Consider the following 24090-nt stretch of genomic DNA (forward strand, 5'->3'; position numbering starts at 1 on the left):
GATGAATACATCTTGTTTTAATCGTACACTTTTAGGATTCATGTGTTTATTTCTGCTCCTTTATCATGGAGACTAACTCAGAGCAGCTTTACTAAACATGTATTTACTCATTCCTCTCCTACTGGAACTTAAACAGCTGGAAATGTTAAACAGATAAAACTTCTACAAATGTTTTAAAAGTTTTGTTTATTTCGACCTTAATTAAAACAGTTTTTAAACTAATATAGAATCAGAATGATTCAAACTGAATTGATCTAATTGAAGATAAAGATATTTGAAAATGTGCAAAACTTCTTCATTGTGTCAAATATTGTTTCCAAATGTTTAAATCTTTGAACAGTTTTTATTGATGACTGACATCCACATGAAGAACGTTTGATTGTAGTCACTTCATTTTCTGTACTTGTAAATGTTTCCACTGAATATTTATAAGTAATGTTTAGTTAAGGTTTCTGATGATAAAGATTTAATATTTGTCCACATATTGATGTTTTATCTCCAGTGTAGTTTGATATATTTCAGCTCATTCTGTATGATGACTCTCTCTGTGCTGATATGCATGAGAGGCTTCTTAAAGGGAAGTGAAACAATGTGTGAGTGAGTGACTGGTGGAGCAGAAAGAACATCTGACAGAAACTCCTTAAAGGAGGAAATCAACTCTCTCACAGTGAAGGTGTCCACGTGTCTGGTGCTTGATTGACAGCTGTGTGGTCCCTGTCCTCTAAGCTGATTGGTGTCTCCTAGGTGATGTCCCTCCCACCCTGACGGTGCTGTCCCCCTCCAGTGAGGAGCTGCAGCAGGGGAAGGCCACGCTCATGTGCCTGGCCAACAAGGGCTTCCCCTCAGACTGGAGTCTGGCCTGGAAGGTGGACGGCAGCAGCAGCAGCAGCAGCAGCAGCTGGGAGGAGAGCAGGAGCCCCGGGGTGCTGGAGAAGGACGGCCACTACAGCTGGAGCAGCACCCTGAGGCTCCCTGCAGACCAGTGGAGGAAGGTGGGCTCTGTGACCTGTGAGGCCACCCAGGGCTCCCAGACTCCGCTCTCAGAGACACTGAGGAGAGACCAGTGTTCCCAGTCCTGACCTGACTCACTGGGACTCTGCTGCTGGTTTCACTCTGATACTGATCTCAGTCTGTAACTCTCTCTCTCTCTCTCTCTCTCTCTCTCTCTCTCTCTCTCTCTCTCTCTCTCTCTCTCTCTCTCTGTTCCTCATTAAATGTTTCAACATAATGGTTTCTTGCTTTTTGTATTATTGTTTGTTTTAATTGTTCAAAACAATAAAAATGTCATCAAATAGTAATGTCTTTGTGCTCTTTATTAATAGAGCAGACATGACTTATTTCTGTGACATATATTTTATATCAGGAATACTAATCACAATAAAGGATGAAGCCTTAATAATTACAACAATATCCTTATTTTATATTCACTTCTTCATACTTTAAGGGGAACATGTTCTCCATGGTTGTTTCAGGTTTGTTTTGTTATGAATTAACTTTGGTAACGACACATCATTAAAAGCATTGTGATGGAAAACAACTACATCGTCTCACACCACTGGAGTCTGCTCTTGATTATGACTCATGTGTTGTAAGAATTTAACTTAATTGGTTTCATTTTTTAAAATATCTGAATACATTAAAGAAAATAGATTAGAAATAGAAAGCGGGATATCATCAGCGTCATATGAAAGAGAATTGATTCAACAAAATGTTTGAATGAAAGCGATGACAACACAGTCTGTGTGTGTGGAAATGATCCATGAGATCACAGGAGACTGGGTTGATCACTGGGTCAGATCACCAATATTTCATAACTTTAGGTGATGATTTTTAGAAGAACTAAAGGGATTATGTTCACGTCACATCTGATAATTGTCTCGATGCAGCCTAACAGTGTTTAGCTGGTTTTAAAGGATGAAAGGAAGCCATTGGAAGCGAAGCTGTGAGTTTGTCCTGCATGATCTCCTCTACATCTGTCCTGCTATGATCAGAGCTTGTTGTGTTTCCATCTCTAAAGGCTTAAAGGTGCCTTTGTGGCTCTGGCTCCAAAACTGTGGAAGTGTTAGACTAAAGATTTGAGGAAGTTGTGGTAGAAAGCAGCTAAAGACACATGTTAAGAGGGACCTTCCTTCTTTTGGTGCATTCTTACATTGTGTGTGTATTTGATGTGTTTTGCTTTTACATGTCATAATCTGCCATGCTCCATGTTCTTCCTTTGATTCATTCATGTCATCCATGTGTAGTATTCCACCTCTCCTACCGTTTCAGATCACTTCACTTCCTGCCTTTGACCTCCTGCTCACCTGTTCCCACTTCCCCATCAGTCATTCACTGTTCATACCAGCCCAGTTTCTTTGTTCCTTGTCTTTGTTGTATCATTCGTTTGGAGTTTTGCTGCCTGTTTCCCACCTGCTGTTTCTTTCCTTCCTTTTGGACTCCATAGCAGCAGCTGAATAGTAAAACAAACTGACGTCCTATATTTATTCTAAACCACTTTTCCTTTGATGGAAAATGTCACAAAGTTATTGAAAGAGTTGAAAAAACAACCACGGTGCAAATAAAATCCAACTGCACCTTCACTCTGCTACAGTGGATTCAAATTTAGTTTTTAAACAACTTTATTTATGAAACATTAAAAATGTGTAGAGTGACAAATCTGAATGTTGTAGAATTCAACTCAGGATTCTTGTCCAAAATAGAATCCCTCCTCCTAAAGGGATGTTTTCTATTTATGCATAATGTGCAATTCAACAGTAACAGATGATGTTATTGACGGCTGAATGGTGCATTTTGGTAAATGTTGCTGCCGTAGTGGAATTGTTGGATGTTATTATCTCTTTTCCTTTGGTAAATCATGACGGTCCAGTGTTTTCTATGCTCAGGGACATGAGAAAGGAAACATTGAAGCACAGTTCCTTAGTATTTAGAGATTTAGACCTGCTTTTATCATGGCTGCCACTTAGATAATTCAGGTTTATTTCACTTAATTAGGAACCTTCCTAAGCAACAGAGACTGTTAAACAGCAGACCATGCCTGTAAGCCATTTCAAACAAAGCATTGAATTGTTCCATCTTCCTCCTCATCTGTATCTGTGTTGGGTCCTGATCCTGCTACCTGTTCTCCAAATCCTAACATTATATTTTAATAAAAAGGTCAAATGTAGTCTGGGCTAAAACGGTGCTACATATGAAGCTTTTCTTGATTATTTTCTGACAAAAAAGATGCAAAGTGTTCATTATGAAATGCAAAGTCAAGTGGAGATAATTCATCTTCATGTTTAAAAAGTCTTTTGTTATGTCGATAAATATGCTGTTAAAGATAGAGGTGAAGAAGAGTCATCTTCTCAAGTAAATGTGTGTGTGTGTGTGTGTGTGTGTGTGCATGTGTGTGTGTGTGTGTGTGTGTGTGTGTGTGTGTGTGTGTGTGTGTGTGTGTGTGTGTGTGTGTGTGTGTGTGTGTGTGTGTGTGTGTCTTCAGTGAAGTGTATCAGTCTCTGCAGTAGCTTCCAGCTGCAGCAGTCAGTTCAGTTTCTGTTCATTCTGACTGAGGGAGGTTTTTGTACGACGCTTTTTCACTGTGTGAACACCCACTGACTGTTGATGTAGTGTTCACTCTGACAGTAGTAAACTGCTGCATCTTCAGTCTGGACTCCACTGATGGTCAGAGTGAAGTCAGAGTTTGATCCACTGCCTGTAAAACGACCTGAAATCCCTGATTGTCGAGTAGTTGCTGCATAGATAAGCAGTTTAGGAGTTTCTCCATCTCTCTGTTGGTACCAGGCTAAGCAGTGATTAGAGTTATAAACATAAACATTCTGACTGGTTCTACATGTGATGGAGACGGAGCCTCCCACAGCAGAGCTCACTGCTCCAGGCTGAGTCACTGTGACCTGGCCTCTGGACTCTGAGGACACAGAGACAAACACATAAAGCAGCGTCACGGTTTAGTCGGCTTCATTTCAGAGGGACGGATGTTGATAGAGGAGAGGAGTTTGATTCTCTGGACTTTACCTGTGAAGCAGCAGCAGAGGAGAGTCCAGATGAGGACGCAGATCAAAGTCATGTTTGTGATGAGGAGGATTTCTGTGTCTTCTGCTGTGATGAAGGACAGCTGTCAGTCATCCAGTGTTCAACTCTCAGGACTATAAACTCTCCCAGAGCACTGGAGCATGGTGCTGCTGATGCAAAGTGGCTCTCTATGGAAATGCTCTGACTGACTCCAACAGGGACTTGGATTACTGTGATGATGCTGTTTATCAATGGATCAATCACTTCATCAGAGTATTGATCAGGAATGTGTCAGTGCTCATTTATAAGAGTCTTTGCTTTGAGTTTGATGGAAACATTTTCTTCTGGAATGTTTAGTAAAATCTCCCTAATTCACTACAATACACATCAACATCACTGTGGGACGGATTTAAACACAAATAGTGTTTTTAATTTATTATAGTATAAAATAAACATGAGTTTATGATAATTATTTACATTTGTCAGGATTTGTTGGAGAGTTTTTCTTCAGGAATATCTTGATCAATCATCAATTGATTTTGGTGAAAGTCAAGTTAATATTGCTCATAGATGTCTAACATTTCTAAAATAAATTGTTAAATACATATGTATCATTTCTGAATCCGTTTTTAGTAATTTAACCATTTATTAAATGCAATGTGTAAACTGTGAATGTGTTTGTTGAGTTTGTTGGTGTCAGAGTCAGAGAGCGTGTCTCTCTACAGTGAGAGGTTTTTGTACGGCGGCTCAATGACTTTGTATCACTGTGGTGGACTTTTGGTGGAGGAACCAGACTGGATGTTGGAAGTAAGTTTCTGCACAATAATACTAAACTAATTATTCTAAAGTAATGTTTTAAATGTAGTTTGTGGATGTTTGAGGCAGATGAATACATCTTGTTTTAATCGTACACTTTTAGGATTCATGTGTTTATTTCTGCTCCTTTATCATGGAGACTAACTCAGAGCAGCTTTACTAAACATGTATTTACTCATTCCTCTCCTACTGGAACTTAAACAGCTGGAAATGTTAAAAAGATAAAACTTCTACAAATGTTTAAAAAGTTTTGGTTAATTTCAACCTCAATTAAAACAGTTTTTAAACAAATACAGAATCAGAATGATTAAAATAGAATGGAACTAATTGAAGATGAAGATATTTGAAAATGTGCAAAACCTCTTCATTGTGTCAAATATTGTTTCAAAATTTTTAAATCTTTGAAAAGTTTTTATTGACGACTGACATCCACATGAAGAACGTTTGATTGTAGTCACTTCATTTTCTGTATTTGTAAATGTTTCCACTGAATATTTATAAGTAATGTTTAGTTAAGGTTTCTGATGATAAAGATTTAATATTTGTCCACATATTGATGTTTTATCTCCAGTGTAGTTTGATATATTTCAGCTCATTCTGTATGATGACTCTCTCTGTGCTGATATGCATGAGAGGCTTCTTAAAGGGAAGTGAAACAATGTGTGAGTGAGTGACTGGTGGAGCAGAAAGAACATCTGACAGAAACTCCTTAAAGGAGGAAATCAACTCTCTGAAGGTGTCCACGTGTCTGGTGTTTGATTGACAGCTGTGTGGTCCCTGTCCTCTAAGCTGATTGGTGTCTCCTAGGTGATGTCCGTCCCACCCTGACGGTGCTGCCCCCCTCCAGTGAGGAGCTGCAGCAGGGGAAGGCCACGCTCATGTGCCTGGCCAACAAGGGCTTCCCCTCAGACTGGAGTCTGGCCTGGAAGGTGGACGGCAGCAGCAGCAGCAGCAGCAGCAGCTGGGAGGAGAGCAGGAGCCCCGGGGTGCTGGAGAAGGACGGCCACTACAGCTGGAGCAGCACCCTGAGGCTCCCTGCAGACCAGTGGAGGAAGGTGGGCTCTGTGACCTGTGAGGCCACCCAGGGCTCCCAGACTCCGCTCTCAGAGACACTGAGGAGAGACCAGTGTTCCCAGTCCTGACCTGACTCACTGGGACTCTGCTGCTGGTTTCACTCTGATACTGATCTCAGTCTGCACTCTGTAACTCTTTATGTCTGTTCATCTCTTTCTTTCACTCACTCACTGTCTCAGTACATGTTGCATTGATCAAGTGTTGTTGTTGCTTGTTGTAATTCAAGTTGATTTAACACAATAAATAAGTTTTCATCAAATTATTTTTTTTCATTTATGTTATTGTGAAAGAAACAGTTGTTGCTGATTTAATAGTTCAATACAATCTAGAAAGATTCAGTCTTAAGATTCTAAAATTGTCTGTCAATTTATTAAGAAAGAACCTTGAAGTTAATATAATGTTATGTTAGATGTTATTTTATATTTTGAAAACAAAAAATTATCAGAAAATGTATCATTTGAGCTTAATGTGACCCAGACATGATAGAAGTAAATTCCTCCTTTAATCCAGATTCCTTAAAGATTTTGTGACCTCATAATCTGCTTAATTACACTAATTAAGTAAATTAGCCTTTTTATAACAAAGTCATTGTTTAAATATGTTAGAAAATCAGATATACTGTGTATCTCATAAATGAAGTGTGTCACTGGTAGAAACCTTCATGTGGAAATGGTTTTAAAAGTGTCCAGAAAGTATTATGAATTAAATTATAACATATCTTAAGTGTTTTCCTATGTACAGAAGATCATCAAAACACACACAATGTGTTTAGGTTAGTTGGAAAATTAACTGTTTGACTTGAAAATACATCAAATAAACTTTAAATTACATTTTAATTACTTGAAAAATAATCTTTAGAACACACGGAAGTAAATATTGTATTTCAGAGCCAAATATCTAGTGTTCATGTTACCTTTATTAACTTATCTAGTGTTCCACTCATCTTTGATGAGACTTTCATTGTATTAATTAATACTCTATTTCAACAAGATTACCATTAAAACATACTACAGTATAAATAGTATTTCCTGATATTATTCTGTTATAATATCTTCATTGTCAGTCAAACGTAAAGTGTCTGTATTTCTGTGCAGCTGTTGAGTGAGATCAGTTCCTCTTCAGCTGAGGAGGTTTTTGTACGACGGTGTATCACTGTGTGAACGAGCTGTAACCCTGCTGACAATAATAATCTCCTGCATCTTCAGTCTGAACTCTACTGATGGTCAAAGTGAAGTCAGATCCAGATCCACTTCCACTGAAACGATCTGAAACTCCAGTATGACGGGATTGAGCATTATAAATTAGGAGTTTAGGAGATTCTCCAGATTTCTGAAGGTACCAGTGAAGGCTGCTACCAACACTTGAACTGGCTTTACATGTGATGGAGACAGTCTGTCCTGGAACAACAGACTGAGGTCCAGCAGACTGAGTCAGGATGATTTCTCCTGATGAATCTGGAAAACATGAAAAAGAGCAGAAGGGTTATTGAGACAAATCCAGTTTGGAGAAAGATGATCAACATCCAAACAGAAGAGTCTCATTTCTTTAACATGGAGAACAGATGGAAGAAGGTCAATGCTGCTTGTTTCACTGTTTCTCCATCACAGCAGAACATCATGGTGGTGAACCAAAGTGTTCAGAAGAGAGTCTCACCCTGAACAAGGAGCCCCAGGGTGGTCAGCAGTAGAGTCAGTGACATCATCATCGTGCTGCCGGCGTGTCAGTGTCTCTGAAAGGCCTGGACAGCCACTGATCAACACTGGCCTCTTAACGGCTGGGAGCAGAGAGGCAGGACACATATGCAAACACACAGAGTCAGTGAAGTGTAGCTGTCCTCAACACTCCATCATGTTTCCTCCTCTCTGCTGAGAGCTTTGATCTACACATTTACATATCTACATGTGGAGGACATTGAATGGTCTGGTAGTAAACTGATCCAGTGACTTGAGGACAGTTTTGTTCCGTCTTTCCAGTTTGGTAATATGTTCTCTTAGAACAGTGATGACTGATATCAATATTAATGTGGGTTTGACATGTTTATGTGTTTGTAATGTGGAGATTTCACCAAGTAAAGCTGTGATGAGGCTTTAAGGAAGGCTGAGGTTGAGGAGCTCAGATAGTTTGTTAGAGAAACTCAACCAGAAGTTTTGGACGTGTGGACAGAACCAGAAAACATGGAAGTCATCTTCAGGTCTAGACGGTGGACCGAAGGCTCCTCTCTGCTTTAAGTTTTTAAATGATTCATCCTCAGCGATAGACGTCCTATTCAACCCGTATGCTATTGTTTGGTATTTTCAATTACTTTAAAAACACAGTCAGTGAACTTTAGCTGTCCTCAACACATCATGATTTTTCCTCCTCACTGGCTATTTAAATCATGACACCAAGGGTGGGCCGTCAGGGCCAGCAAGGCCTTCTCTGCTGGCCTAGACACTTACAGAATCCCAAAGTTATAGCTATTTTATAATTTCATTATTTTTCATGAATACACTACATGAATTATACATATTTTTCCCCTTAGCTTATTATCTCAATGCATAGCTACTGTCTTCCTCAGTTGCTCTGCTTTCAGCACAGCTTGTTGTAAGTAGAGCTTTTATCCAATCAGATTTCACCTCTATGCTGTCTCTAAGTAAAAAAATCTGCCCGGAGGCCTTCAGAATTACAAGTGAATCCCTTTGCAGTTTAAGTAAATGGGGACGATATTGTTGATTGTCATAGTCTTCAACCAATCAGGTTTTTAGTTTGACATGTTGGGCGTATTCTTTGACGTGCCAGAGTCTTCTAGCTGGCCTACAAGTACGTCAGCATTAACGTTCGGCTTGATTGGTCAGTGGGCTAGCGTGACTGTTGTGAAACTAGCTGGCAGAACTTTGTAGTAAAACAAGTTAAAGTTTAAAGATCTGCAATAAGTTTTTACGTGACATTACATTTTTAGTGTTTTGTCATGTTTGGCGGTGACAATCTCAATATCTGCTGCCTGTATCGAGCGGACATTTTCAGCCCTCAAACGCATTAAAACTTATTCAAGAAATACAACTGGGGAGGCTCGACTGTCTTCACTGGCGTCCATGAATCGAGAAGGACTTCTGGCTGGAACTAAACCGCACAGATCTACTGAACAACCGTGAGATTAAACTCTTTGTCAACAAAGAAAGGAGGATATACTTTGTCTTTAAATAGTGAACAGCAGCTCTGGTAAGTGAAGTGCTTTTGTTTTTTTACATCTGCAGTAGCGTTACAACTGTGTTAATTTTTCTATCGTGTCGTTTTTATGATACGGTTAATATTGTTCCCTCTGATGTGAATGATATTTGAATGGCCCGTGCTCTTTAGTGTGCGGTGGAATAAGTGTTTTAGCGCCGCAGTTTTGCTGGAATGTGCAGAGGCCTGTTGAATCATGTTATTTGGGTTTTATGTTATTCTACCTGCTTTGTTGTCATATAAATATGTGACTGGTTCTTGTGAGTTTCTTCTTGTCATTGTGTTAATTACATTGATTTTGACTATATGCATCATTGTCCATTAATGACGAAGCATCCCGTCATGCTGGCGTCATAATGAGGTTATGAGGAGGTGGTTCAACTGTAGTAGGACAACACTGAAGGCCCAGGTACGAAATACACGGCCCGCCACTCGGTAATTCCCAGAAAATTAATGTAAGTCCATGTATTGTTGTGAGAAGTCATAAAATCTTGAATGTGTGTGTGTGTGTGTGTGTGTGTGTGTGTGTGTGTGTGTGTGTGTGTGTGTGTGTGTGTGTGTGTGTGTGTGTGTGTGTGTGTGTGTGTGTCTTCAGTGAAGTGTATCAGTCTCTGCAGTAGCTTCCAGCTGCAGCAGTCAGTTCAGTTTCTGTTCAGTCTGACTGAGGGAGGTTTTTGTACGACGCTTTTTCACTGTGTGAACACCCACTGACTGCTGATGTGATGTGCACTCTGACAGTAGTAAACTGCTGCATCTTCAGTCTGGACTCCACTGATGGTCAGAGTGAAGTCAGAGTTTGATCCACTGCCTGTAAAACGACCTGAAATCCCTGATTGTCGAGTAGTTGCTGTATAGATAAGCAGTTTAGGAGTTTCTCCATCTCTCTGTTGGTACCAGGCTAAAAAGTTATTGTTATAAACATTCTGACTGGTCCTACATGTGATGGAGACGGAGCCTCCCACAGCAGAGCTCACTGCTCCAGGCTGAGTCACTGTGACCTGGCCTCTGGACTCTGAGGACACAGAGACAAACACATAAAGCAGCGTCACGGTTTAGTCGGCTTCATTTCAGAGGGACGGATGTTGATAGAGGAGAGGAGTTTGATTCTCTGGACTTTACCTGTGAAGCAGCAGCAGAGGAGAGTCCAGATGAGGACGCAGATCAAAGTCATGTTTGTGATGAGGAGGATTTCTGTGTCTTCTGCTGTGATGAAGGACAGCTGTCAGTCATCCAGTGTTCAACTCTCAGGACTATAAACTCTCCCAGAGCACTGGAGCATGGTGCTGCTGATGCAAAGTGGCTCTCTATGGAAATGCTCTGACTGACTCCAACAGGGACTTGGATTACTGTGATGATGCTGTTTATCAATGGATCAATCACTTCATCAGAGTATTGATCAGGAATGTGTCAGTGCTCATTTATAAGAGTCTTTGCTTTGAGTTTGATGGAAACATTTTCTTCTGGAATGTTTTGTAAAATCTCCCTAATTCACTACAACACACATCAACATCACTGTGGGACGGATTTAAACAACAATAGTGTTTTTAATTCATCATAGAATAAAATAAACATGAGTTTATGATAATTATTTACATTTGTCAGGATTTGTTGGAGAGTTTTTCTTCAGGAATATCTTGATCAATCATCAATTGATTTTGGTGAAAGTCAAGTTAATATTGCTCATAGATGTCTAACATTTCTAAAATAAATTGTTAAATACATATGTATCATTTCTGAATCCGTTTTTAGTAATTCAACCATTTATTAAATGCAATGTGTAAACTGTGAATGTGTTTGTTGAGTTTGTTTGTGTCAGAGTCAGAGAGCGTGTCTCTCTACAGTGAGAGGTTTTTGTACGGCGGCTCAATGACTTTGTATCACTGTGGAACACGTTCGGTGGAGGAACCAGACTGGATGTTGGAAGTAAGTCAAATGTTTGAATATATATTTATATCAGAAGTCATTGGTCTTTGTATTCTTTTATATTCAACAATGTAGAAACAAATAGTTGTGTTTTAATTTTGATGGACGACTTTTTCGACAGTTATGTTGCACGAAGAAACAAAGTTCACAGCAACAGAAATTTAAAAACGAATTGTTAGGAAAGTAAAACTATAAACTGGGGAATAAATCATAACTTTACTTTAATGGTGAAGTTGCATCTTGAGTGTTTGTAGGTTTAGTTCAGTGTGTCAGAGTCAGAGAGCGTGTCTCTCTACAGTGAGAGGTTTTTGTACGGCGGCTCAATGACTTTGTATCACTGTGGTTGACTTTTGGTGGAGGAACCAGACTGGATGTTGGAAGTAAGTTTCTGCACAATAATACTAAACTAATTATTCTAAAGTAATGTTTAAAATGTAATTTGTGGATGTTTGAGGCAGATGAATACATCTTGTTTTAATCGTACACTTTTAGGATTCATGTGTTTATTTCTGCTCCTTTATCATGGAGACTAACTCAGAGCAGCTTTACTAAACATGTATTTACTCATTCCTCTCCTACTGGAACTTAAACAGCTGGAAATGTAAAAAAGATAAAACTTCTACAAATGTTTTTAAAGTTTTTTTATTTCGACCTTAATTAAAACTATTTTTAAATTAATTCAGAATCAGAATGATTCAGATATAATTGAACCGAGTGAAGATAAAGATATTTGAAAATGTGCAAAACTTCTTCATTGTGTCAAATATTGTTTCAAAATTTGAAAGTTTTTGAACAGTTTTTATTGATGACTGACATCCACATGAAGAACGTTTGATTGTAGTCACTTCATTTTCTGTACTTGTAAATGTTTCCACTAAATATTTATAAGTAATGTTTAGTTAATGTTTCTGATGATAAAGATTTAATATTTGTCCACATATTGATGTTTTATCTCCAGTGTAGTTTGATATATTTCAGCTCATTCTGTATGATGACTCTCTCTGTGCTGATATGCATGAGAGGCTTCTTAAAGGGAAGTGAAACAATGTGTGAGTGAGTGACTGGTGGAGCAGAAAGAACATCTGACAGAAACTCCTTAAAGGAGGAAATCAACTCTCTCACAGTGAAGGTGTCCACGTGTCTGGTGTTTGATTGACAGCTGTGTGGTCCCTGTCCTCTAAGCTGATTGGTGTCTCCTAGGTGATGTCCCTCCCACCCTGACGGTGCTGCCCCCCTCCAGTGAGGAGCTGCAGCAGGGGAAGGCCACGCTCATGTGCCTGGCCAACAAGGGCTTCCCCTCAGACTGGAGTCTGGCCTGGAAGGTGGACGGCAGCAGCAGCAGCAGCAGCAGCAGCTGGGAGGAGAGCAGGAGCCCCGGGGTGCTGGAGAAGGACGGCCACTACAGCTGGAGCAGCACCCTGAGGCTCCCTGCAGACCAGTGGAGGAAGGTGGGCTCTGTGAGCTGTGAGGCCACCCAGGGCTCCCAGACTCCGCTCTCAGAGACACTGAGGAGAGACCAGTGTTCCCAGTCCTGACCTGACTCACTGGGACTCTGCTGCTGGTTTCACTCTGATACTGATCTCAGTCTGCACTCTGTAACTCTCTCTGGTTCTCTTTCTCTCATGTTTAAACATGAACTTGCTTGTGTTGATGGTTTCATCATTTTAAAATAATAAAGATTATATCATGTGTATTATAAAAGTGATGTCTCTTTTGACTTTCTTTCTTTGATATTTATTATATATTAGGAACATTAGTAAGATCAATGCACAAAAAAATCAAAATATTAACTCTAATTATGTCTAATTACTTTTAAAAGGTTTTATGACTGGATATTTGTTTATTATCATTCCAGTATGAACTATATTCAATAACTTTGGTAACAATACACATGGTAAGAACATTTGAATGGTGAATCACAAAGCTCTCTTTTAATACTAATGTTTAACCTCATACTGTTAGGGTCAAATTTGACCCGTTTTTTAACATTTGACAGCAGTAAAAATACCCTGAACGTCATTCTTTTAGCCTGAAATTTGACGACTTTTCCTAAAGTGACCCAAAATACACAAATATGAAAATATTTTAAAATTCTATACGTTTGAACAGGTGCTACACATTTTTGTACACTGAGGCTGTTTCGGGTCAAATTTGACCCGTATCTATTGAGATGGATTTTGGATCTACCAGTGTGGGGAAATCAAGGAAAGTGGTGGTTTTAGGGAATCTTGAAACTGTACAGGCCATATTTGTGTGTATTTTTTATAGGACAGTGGTGACAGAGTTCAAGGGGGACCTCGACACTGTCACGAGAACTGTCTGTGTTCCAACAACATTCGACCAGGTTCCCGCAGAGACAGACACCTGCTGGTCTTTGAAGGGGCATGGGGGAATCTTGAAACAGTGAAATAGTAAACAGCACAGGAGTGATCATGGTGCACAAAGGGAACAGAGGTCATCCAGAGGTCAGAGGGTGCCTTGTAACAGACACAAGATCTGCACCTGCAAGCACAAGCACCTGCAATGTAATAACATAATCTACAAAGTAACACATTTGAATCAATTTGGGTTGGGAGGGTGGTGATGGGGGGGGATCATAGCATTATAAAGGTACCTGTGCTGCCCTTTCAGTGACTGACATCATGGCAGCAAGATTTAGTGTGCAACAGGCCCTCGATCTGTTCTTCCAACATGAGGAGGTTGACAGTGATTTGGAGGATGTGTCAGAGCAGGAAGACAACGTGGAAGAAAGCTCTGATTACTGACTGATTATTGACTAGTTTATAATAAGCATTTTATTATGTAATGCGTTGTGTTCTAAGTGGTAAATGTTGAAATAATATTGATAATTATGATTTCTTATGATATAGCAGTGGGGACAGCGTTTAATGGTTGCAATGATTAAATATGGTTATATTTTAAATTCCAACAGTTACAGAATGTTCATGACATTTTCAAATTCAATACAATATATTTAAGTCATTATGGCTTTTATGTTTTTATGTCTTATGTAAAACAGGACATGATAATGTGTAATAGTAGAGGTTTTTCTCCAAAAACGAATGTTGTAAAACTACACTCTTCCTGCTCTCTGAAACATTTATTAAGGATTAATCATACATGTATTAATGAGACATAGGCTATTTAGACATTCTAAATAGATCTGTAGTTTAAAATTTGGTACAGACACTTACTATGAGGGAATTCTTGGTCTGGGTCAAAATTGACCCGAACCATACTGTGAAGGTATCAAATATAAACAGTATGTAAGGGTTAAGAAGATCCATGTTATGTTCATGTGTTGTTAAATTCTTCAAAGAAATTGTGAATTTCTGAATTCAAATTCTAAATAACAAGACTTTTCAAGACAAGTTATAAAAAGCAGGGTATCATCTGCATAATGTGAGATAACATGAATTTAATTTTAGTTTTTTACATTTAATAATGTTTTAATGAAACAGTAAAATGTTATCAAAAGACTGGACACAAAAGAGAGATGATCACAGTCTCTGTCTCCTCCTATCTTTCTGAAGGATCAAAACACGTTCGTTATTCACTGCTTGTAGTAAAACTATTGTTCTTTTAAAATACTGAAGACCTATTTATCAAATCAGCTGTGCCCATGTATATTATAAAAGAATAACTGCTTCCATATTCTTACATTTAAAGAATTGATCTATTGAATCCAATGAGACTGAGTTTGTTTTAGCATCAGATAACTTGGAGTATATAATTAAGGTGATGATTTTAGAAAGAAATAATGCTCAGTCATGTACTCTGTACTGAATTGTGTTAAATTATATAATTTGTCGATATCATCTAAGACACTAAAAATGTTCAGTAAAATGATACTCTCAGTCTGCACTCTGTAACTCTTTATGTCTGTTTATGCATCACTGTCTCGGTGCATGTTTCATTGATGAAGTTTTTTTGCTGAAATTTAGGTTGATTTAAAACAATAAAGAACTTTTCATCAAATTAATTGTTTTAATGTATATTTTTATGAAAGAAACAGATGTTGCTGTTTTAATTGTTCAATAAAATATAGAAAGATTGAGTCTCAAGATTCTAAAAGTTCCTGGCAATTTCCTAAACAAGCAACTTCAAGTTAATATAATGCCATGTTCAATGTTGTTTTATATTTTGAACACAAAAAAAAATGTTGCTAATTTTCATTATTTCACTACAATAAAGAACTGTTCATCAAATTAGTTGTTTTCATGCATGTTATTGAAGAATAAACAGATGTTGCTGTTTTAATAGTTCCATTGATTCTGGAAACATTCAACACAACTGAATGTTTTAAAATGACTTGGACATTTCTACTGAAATAATGTAATAATGCTACAATGTTGTGTTTAATATTGTTTTCATATTTTAAAAAAAACGAATTTGATAATCCATATATAAGGTTAATGTGACCCTGACATAATATAATTAAATCCATCCATTATTCCAGATTCCTGAAAACTGTATTACTCTGATTGAAATTGTATTTTTTTTGTATCAAAGCTGAATCTTAAATAGTTTAAGGAAAATTTGATATACTTCATGAATATCACAAATTAAGTTTGTCATTGGTAGAAACTCTCATGTGGAAACATTTTTAGAAGTTTCCAGAAAGTAAAATGAATATGAATGAACTACAAAGTCTGAGAAGTTATCATTGAATTGATTAATGATCTATTTCAACAAGATTACCATGATTACTTTCTATAGTATAAATAGTATTCCTGACATTATTCTGTTATAATATCTTCATTGTCAGTCAAACGTAAAGTGTCTGTATTTCTGTGCAGCTGTTGAGTGAGATCAGTTCCTCTTCAGCTGAGGAGGTTTTTGTACGACGGTGTATCACTGTGTGAACGGGAAACTGTTATCTTGCTGACAATAATAATCTCCTGCATCTTCAGTCTGAACTCCACTGATGGTCAAAGTGAAGTCAGTCCCAGACTGAACCCCACTGAAACGACCTGAAACTCCAGTATGACGAGTTGTAGCATCATGAATCAAGAGTTTTGGAGATTCTCCTGATTTCTGAAGGTACCAGTGAAGGTAGATACTAACACCTTAACTGGCTTTACATGTGATGGAGACAGTCTGTCCTGGAACAACAGACTGAGGTCCAGCAGACTGAGTCAGGATGATTTCTCCTGATGAATCTGGAAAACATGAAAAAGAGCAGAAGGGTTATTGAGACAAATCCAGTTTGGAGAAAGATGATCAACATCCAAACAGAAGAGTCTCATTTCTTTAACATGGAGAACAGATGGAAGAAGGTCAATGCTGCTTGTTTCACTGTTTCTCCATCACAGCAGAACATCATGGTGGTGAACCAAAGTGTTCAGAAGAGAGTCTCACCCTGAACAAGGAGCCCCAGGGTGGTCAGCAGTAGAGTCAGTGACATCATCATCGTGCTGCCGGCGTGTCAGTGTCTCTGAAAGGCCTGGACAGCCACTGATCAACACTGGCCTCTTAACGGCTGGGAGCAGAGAGGCAGGACACATATGCAAACACACAGAGTCAGTGAAGTGTAGCTGTCCTCAACACTCCATCATGTTTCCTCCTCTCTGCTGAGAGCTTTGATCTACACATTTACATATCTACATGTGGAGGACATTGAATGGTCTGGTAGTAAACTGATCCAGTGACTTGAGGACAGTTTTGTTCCGTTTTTCCAGTTTGGTAATATGATCTCTTTGGTCAGTGATGACTGATATCAATATTAATGTGGGTTTGACATGTTGATGTGTTTGTAATGTGGAGATTTCACCAAGTAAAGCTGTGATGAGTCTTTAAGGAAGGCTGAGGTTGAGGAGCTCAGATAGTTTGTTTGAGAAACTCAACCAGAAGTTTTGGACGTGTGGACAGAACCAGAAAACATGGAAGTCATCTTCAGGTCTAGACGGTGGACCGAAGGCTCCTCTCTGCTTTAAGTTTTTAAATGATTCATCCTCAGCGAGAGACGTTCTATTAAAGCCGTATGTGATTGGTTCGTATTTTCAATGATTTTAAAATCAACAATCTGATTGGTCCAGAAAGTGGAGCTGTCCCGTGAACTTCCTGATCAAACTTCAAATATAAACTTGATAAATTAAATGATAAACCAGATCTGCCAACACATTTCATTGGACTTCATGATATAATTCAATATCAAACATGAATATAGTTTACTCTATCGATGGAGATCGATCTCCAACACTAAAACACCTTCAGCCCACCGTCTATTCCAGTTGGACAGATTTGTTTCACTCACGTTCATGTAGATGTGAGTTCTCTGAAGATCTTCATGCTGCACTTTAACAACTTCTCGTCCACGTTGACTGAAAAGTTGAGGTTGAAAGTTGAAGCTTTACAATTAAAACTATTTCAGCACAAAGTCCATTCAGTAGTTTTCCTGTTGGGAATTTAAAAATCTACATTTCAATGACAACTGAGCGACTCCGTCTGCTGAGGATGTGACTGAAGGCTCAACAACAGTTAGTGGATGGACGTTGAGAAGAGATTGTTTTGATGTTTTCAAGGTGAAGAATGAATATTAATCTCAATGTATTTGTTGGGTTTTTGAGTTTCATGTAAGAGTAATTGTGTCTTTGCATACATTTTATTTACATGCAGATATAGGAAGAAAATATGAATGTTTTCATTCGTGGCTTTTCTTGATTCTTTGGTAAATCAGATGAGAACATGTGACTATAACAGGATATGAATGGATGATGAAAAGCTGTGGTGGAAAGAGTAATTTGATGAACAACAAGATTATTTTATGTCATTGAACTTCTTGTGATTAATGTTCATTAATGGTTACAGCAACAATAGTGAAATACTGAATCCTCTTGATGGAAATGTACATCATGTGTGTGTGTGTGTGTGTGTGTGTGTGTGTGTGTGTGTGTGTGTGTGTGTGTGTGTGTGTGTGTCTTCAGTGAAGTGTATCAGTCTCTGCAGTAGCTTCCAGCTGCAGCAGTCAGTTCAGTTTCTGTTCATTCTGACTGAGGGAGGTTTTTGTACGACGCTTTTTCACTGTGTGAACACACTCTGACTGCTGATGATGTGTAAACTCTGACAGTAGTAAACTGCTGCATCTTCAGTCTGGACTCCACTGATGGTCAGAGTGAAGTCAGAGTTTGATCCACTGCCTGTAAAACGACCTGAAATCCCTGATTGTCGAGTGCTAGCATAGTAAATGAGCAGTTTAGGAGTTTCTCCATCTCTGTGTTGGTACCAGGCTAAAAGGTTAGTGCTGCCCGAAGCATAAACCTTCTGACTGGTCCTACATGTGATGGAGACGGAGCCTCCCACAGCAGAGCTCACTGCTCCAGGCTGAGTCACTGTGACCTGGCCTCTGGACTCTGAGGACACAGAGACAAACACATAAAGCAGCGTCACGGTTTAGTCGGCTTCATTTCAGAGGGACGGATGTTGATAGAGGAGAGGAGTTTGATTCTCTGGACTTTACCTGTGAAGCAGCAGCAGAGGAGAGTCCAGATGAGGACGCAGATCAAAGTCATGTTTGTGATGAGGAGGATTTCTGTGTCTTCTGCTGTGATGAAGGACAGCTGTCAGTCATCCAGTGTTCAACTCTCAGGACTATAAACTCTCCCAGAGCACTGGAGCATGGTGCTGCTGATGCAAAGTGGCTCTCTATGGAAATGCTCTGACTGACTCCAACAGGGACTTGGATTACTGTGATGATGCTGTTTATCAATGGATCAATCACTTCATCAGAGTATTGATCAGGAATGTGTCAGTGCTCATTTATAAGAGTCTTTGCTTTGAGTTTGATGGAAACATTTTCTTCTGGAATGTTTTGTAAAATCTCCCTAATTCACTACAACACACATCAACATCACTGTGGGACGGATTTAAACAACAATAGTGTTTTTAATTTATCATAGAATAAAATAAACATGAGTTTATGATAATTATTTACATTTGTCAGGATTTGTTGGAGAGTTTTTCTTCAGGAATATCTTGATCAATCATCAATTCATTTTGGTGAAAGTCAAGTTAATATTGCTCATAGATGTCTAACATTTCTAAAATAAATTGTTAAATACATATGTATCATTTCTGAATCCGTTTTTAGTAATTCAACCATTTATTAAATGCAATGTGTAAACTGTGAATGTGTTTGTTGAGTTTGTTTGTGTCAGAGTCAGAGAGCGTGTCTCTCTACAGTGAGAGGTTTTTGTACGGCGGCTCAATGACTTTGTATCACTGTGGTTGACTTTTGGTGGAGGAACCAGACTGAATGTTGGAAGTAAGTTTCTGCACAATAATACTAAACTAATTATTCTAAAGTAATGTTTTAAATGTAGTTTTTGGATGTTTGAGGCAGATGAATACATCTTGTTTTAATCGTACACTTTTAGGATTCATGTGTTTATTTCTGCTCCTTTATCATGGAGACTAACTCAGAGCAGCTTTACTAAACATGTGTTTACTCATTCCTCTCCTACTGGAACTTAAACAGCTGGAAATGTAAAAAAGATAAAACTTCTACAAATGTTTAAAAAGTTTTGGTTAATTTCTAACTCAATTAAAACAGTTTTTAAAGAAATTCAGAATCACAATGAGAAAACAAAATTGAACAGAGTGAAGATGAAGATATTTGAAAATGTGCAAAACCTCTTCATTGTGTCAAATATTGTTTCCAAATTTTTAAATCTTTGAACAGTTTTTATTGATGACTGACATCCACATGAAGAACGTTTGATTGTAGTCACTTCATTTTCTGTACTTGTAAATGTTTCCACTAAATATTTATAAGTAATGTTTAGTTAAGGTTTCTGATGATTAAGCTTTAATATTTGTCCACATATTGATGTTTTATCTCCAGTGTAGTTTGATATATTTCAGCTCATCCTGTATGATGACTCTCTCTGTGCTGATATGCATGAGAGGCTTCTTAAAGGGAAGTGAAACAATGTGTGAGTGAGTGACTGGTGGAGCAGAAAGAACATCTGACAGAAACTCCTTAAAGGAGGAAATCAACTCTCTCACAGTGAAGGTGTCCACGTGTCTGGTGTTTGATTGACAGCTGTGTGGTCCCTGTCCTCTAAGCTGATTGGTGTCTCCTAGGTGATGTCCCTCCCACCCTGACGGTGCTGCCCCCCTCCAGTGAGGAGCTGCAGCAGGGGAAGGCCACGCTCATGTGCCTGGCCAACAAGGGCTTCCCCTCAGACTGGAGTCTGGCCTGGAAGGTGGACGGCAGCAGCAGCAGCAGCAGCAGCAGCTGGGAGGAGAGCAGGAGCCCCGGGGTGCTGGAGAAGGACGGCCACTACAGCTGGAGCAGCACCCTGAGGCTCCCTGCAGACCAGTGGAGGAAGGTGGGCTCTGTGACCTGTGAGGCCACCCAGGGCTCCCAGACTCCGCTCTCAGAGACACTGAGGAGAGACCAGTGTTCCCAGTCCTGACCTGACTCACTGGGACTCTGCTGCTGGTTTCACTCTGATACTGATCTCAGTCTGTAACTCTCTCTCTCTCTCTCTCTCTCTCTCTCTCTGTGCAGTCTGTTGTCAATACCTTAAACTATTTCACTTGGTAAAACACAATTTGCAGATCTCACTTAGACTTTTCAGCAAAACTCAAAACACATTCTCAGTCTAATGCACATGTCATCCATACTGGTAAACACAAGTGGCAACAATCAAATACAAATAGAGAACACATGTCATTGATTAAACACAATCACTCAAAATTGATTTCACTTGTATCAAATGATGTGACACAACCAATATAAGCCAGTTTAGAGAGCAAACAGGTGGTTGAAGGTGGGAAGGAGAAAGTCTGAGAATGGATAGAAGAAACAATGTGAGAGGACGAGGACGAGGGCAAGTACGTATGTGAGGTGGGCGACGAGGAGGAAGAGGAGGAGGGCAAGAAAGAGGAAGAGGAGGACGAATAGGAAGAGGAAGACAAAGAGTGGAAATATCTGATGAAATTCGAGCAACAGTCATAGACCATGTTATAGTCCACGGACTGACAATGAGGGAAGCAGGACTTAGAGTGCACCCCAATTTGAGCCGATTTTCTGTGTCCACCATAGTGAGGACATTCAGAGAAGAGAACAGGTACAGTATGCTACTGTATTTTTGTAATTGCAAATTTACTGTACTACACTATATGCAGCTGTTTCAATAGACATTTGTAAAGTTCATCACTGTATGTATTGTACTGCATGAATATGTTTTGTAACTGCACATCTACTTTTTGTAGAACTGCAAGGCTGCCACATGCAGGTGGAAGGAGAGCTATATTCACTCAGGAGCAAGAGACCGTTATAGTGGGCATGGTCCTTCAAGATGATTTAATACGACTCAGAGAAATCCAGGAACGAGTGATACAAGACAACACAGACTTCCAGGGAATCGACAGTGTGAGCATTTCCACAATTGACCGTGTCCTCCATCGTAACAGGATACGAATGAAATAAGTATACAGAGTACCTTTTGAGCGCAACTCACCAAGGGTGAAAGAACTGCGAGCTCAGTATGTGCAAGTAAGTGTACATTCAGACACATTTACTGTAATCCAGATTGTCTACAGTACTGCCACATACTATGTGAATGACATTACTCTTCAGTACATACAATGTATGTGAATCAGAAGTGCATACAGTAGGCCTAATTGAACTCTACAATATAGCACTGTCTCTGTACAACTTACTAAATTCTACATACATTATATTGTGTTCCTACACAGACAATATTTGACTTGGAATCCTTGGACAGACCCCATGAGTTAATCTTTGTCGATGAAGCAGGCTTCAATCTAACAAAGAGGAGAAGGAGAGGCCGAAACGTGATTGGACAGCGGGCCATTGTTGAAGTCCCTGGTCAACGAGGTGGCAATGTCACAATCTGTGCTGCTATCAGCAACCACGGTGTTCTACATCACCATGTTACACTCGGGCCATATAACACCCAGCATCTTCTAAGATTGCTGGCCAATCTAAGAGATATTTTATTTGAGCAGCAGGGTCAAGAGCTAAATGAGAATCCCATTCCCACCAATGTGATAGTGCTGGACAATGTCAGTTTCCACCGAGCTGCTCAGGTAAGGGAATGGTTTAACATCAATGGTCAGTTTGTGACCTTGTACCTCCCTCCATACTCGCCTTTCCTGAATGCGATTGAGGAGTTTTTCTCCTCATGGAGATGGAAAGTGTATGATAGACAACCCTACACCAGAGTAAATCTGCTGCAAGCCATGGAATTAGCCTGTGGTGATATAGGTGAGGAATCATGTCAGGGCTGGATACGGCACACAAGAGGCTTCTTCCCCCGTTGCCTCAGGAGAGAAAATATTGCTTGTGATGTCGACGAAGTGCTCTGGCCTGACCCAGCCCAAAGACAAGAAGAAGCACATTGATGACATGTTGACTCCTTTGATTTTTGTCCCTTTTACTGTATTGTATACTGTAGTAGGCCTACAGTGCATTGTAGGCTGTATAATGTACAATAAACAAATTGTATGGCCTTGAACATCGTGCTTTCTATTTGTTACAGGAACAGTACTGACTGCTCAATAGATTTTGACTGGTTGCAGGTTCATATCAACAAAGAACAAGAATTACAGTATCACAGAGACAAAGGACACGTTTGTGAGACGCAGGGTACAGTACTGTAAAAATAGGGGTACAAGGAGGAGGAAGAACAAAATAAATTGCAAAGATCAAAGCACAGTAGTAATTTCTGATCAATTTTGAGATACTGTAATAGAACATGTTTTCGTTGATATGAAATTTGTTTTGAGATTAAAAATCTACTTCTCCCTGAGAACTATATGTTTTGAACAATGTGTTTTATATTTATTGGTGTATTGTTTAATGACTGCTTGATAGTGTATATTATTTTGATCACTTTGTTTATGATTTGAGAGCAGTGTTTGATTTTGAGCACAGGTAAAACTGTTTTGAGGCGAAAGTTTCATTTTGCAAGAGGATTCAGAGGTTTTGTAAATAGTGCTTGAAGATGAGGTTTTGTGTTTACAGTTTTGAGAAAATGGGTGACCATTTCAAGAAATGTGTCTTAGCAATCGAGAAAAACTGTAATAATTACAACAATATCCTTATTTTATATTCACTTCTTCATACTTTAAGGGGAACATGTTCTCCATGGTTGTTTCAGGTTTGTTTTGTTATGAATTAACTTTGGTAACGACACATCATTAAAAGCATTGTGATGGAAAACAACTACATCGTCTCACACCACTGGAGTCTGCTCTTGATTATGACTCATGTGTTGTAAGAATTTAACTTAATTGCTTTTATTTTTTTAATATCTGAATACATTAAAGAAAATAGATTAGAAATAGAAAGCGGGATATCATCAGCGTCATATGAAAGAGAATTGATTCAACAAAATGTTTGAATGAAAGCGATGACAACACAGTCTGTGTGTGTGGAAATGATCCATGAGATCACAGGAGACTGGGTTGATCACTGGGTCAGATCACCAATATTTCATAACTTTAGGTGATGATTTTTAGAAGAACTAAAGGGATTATGTTCACGTCACATCTGATAATTGTCTCGATGCAGCCTAACAGTGTTTAGCTGGTTTTAAAGGATGAAAGGAAGCCATTGGAAGAGAAGCTGTGAGTTTGTCCTGCATGATCTCCTCTACATCTGTCCTGCTATGATCAGAGCTTGTTGCGTTTCCATCTCTAAAGGCTTAAAGGTGCCTTTGTGGCTCTGGCTCCAAAACTGTGGAAGTGTTAGACTAAAGATTTGAGGAAGTTGTGGTAGAAAGCAGCTAAAGACACATGTTAAGAGGGACCTTCCTTCTTTTGGTGCATTCTTTCATTGTGTCTGTATTTGATGTGTTTTGCTTTTACATGTCATAATCTGCCATGCTCCATGTTCTTCCTTTGATTCATTCATGTCATCCATGTGTAGTATTCCACCTCTCCTACCGTTTCAGATCACTTCACTTCCTGCCTTTGTATTTTTTCCCGCCAGTTTTGATTATCGGCCCCGCCCTGATTAGTTTGACCCCTCGTTAGCCCTGCACCCACCAGACCTCCTGCTCACCTGTTCCCACTTCCCCATCAGTCATT

The 24090-nt window shown here is 39.1% G+C and overlaps 4 gene segments (V, D, J or C); all 4 read left to right on the top strand.

The window, feature by feature from the left end:
* Positions 1-439: 439 nt before the first annotated feature.
* On the top strand, positions 440-1294 carry LOC142972127 (Ig kappa-b4 chain C region-like). The segment is given in 1 exon segment: positions 440-1294. A coding segment is annotated over 1 exon segment (264 nt).
* A 4316-nt stretch (positions 1295-5610) lies between these two features.
* On the top strand, positions 5611-6160 carry LOC142931399 (Ig kappa-b4 chain C region-like). The segment is given in 1 exon segment: positions 5611-6160. A coding segment is annotated over 1 exon segment (264 nt).
* A 5574-nt stretch (positions 6161-11734) lies between these two features.
* Positions 11735-12726, top strand: LOC142971931 (Ig kappa-b4 chain C region-like). The segment is given in 1 exon segment: positions 11735-12726. A coding segment is annotated over 1 exon segment (264 nt).
* Positions 12727-19264: 6538 nt separating this feature from the next.
* LOC142971929 (Ig kappa-b4 chain C region-like) lies at positions 19265-22514 on the top strand. The segment is given in 3 exon segments: positions 19265-19288; positions 20110-21529; positions 21733-22514. A coding segment is annotated over 1 exon segment (264 nt).
* The last annotated feature ends 1576 nt before the right edge of the window (positions 22515-24090 follow it).

The sequence above is a fragment of the Anarhichas minor genome, unplaced genomic scaffold (assembly GCF_050575085.1).
Source record: "Anarhichas minor isolate MPS153535 unplaced genomic scaffold, ASM5057508v1 ptg000051l, whole genome shotgun sequence".
NCBI lineage: Eukaryota > Metazoa > Chordata > Actinopteri > Perciformes > Anarhichadidae > Anarhichas > Anarhichas minor.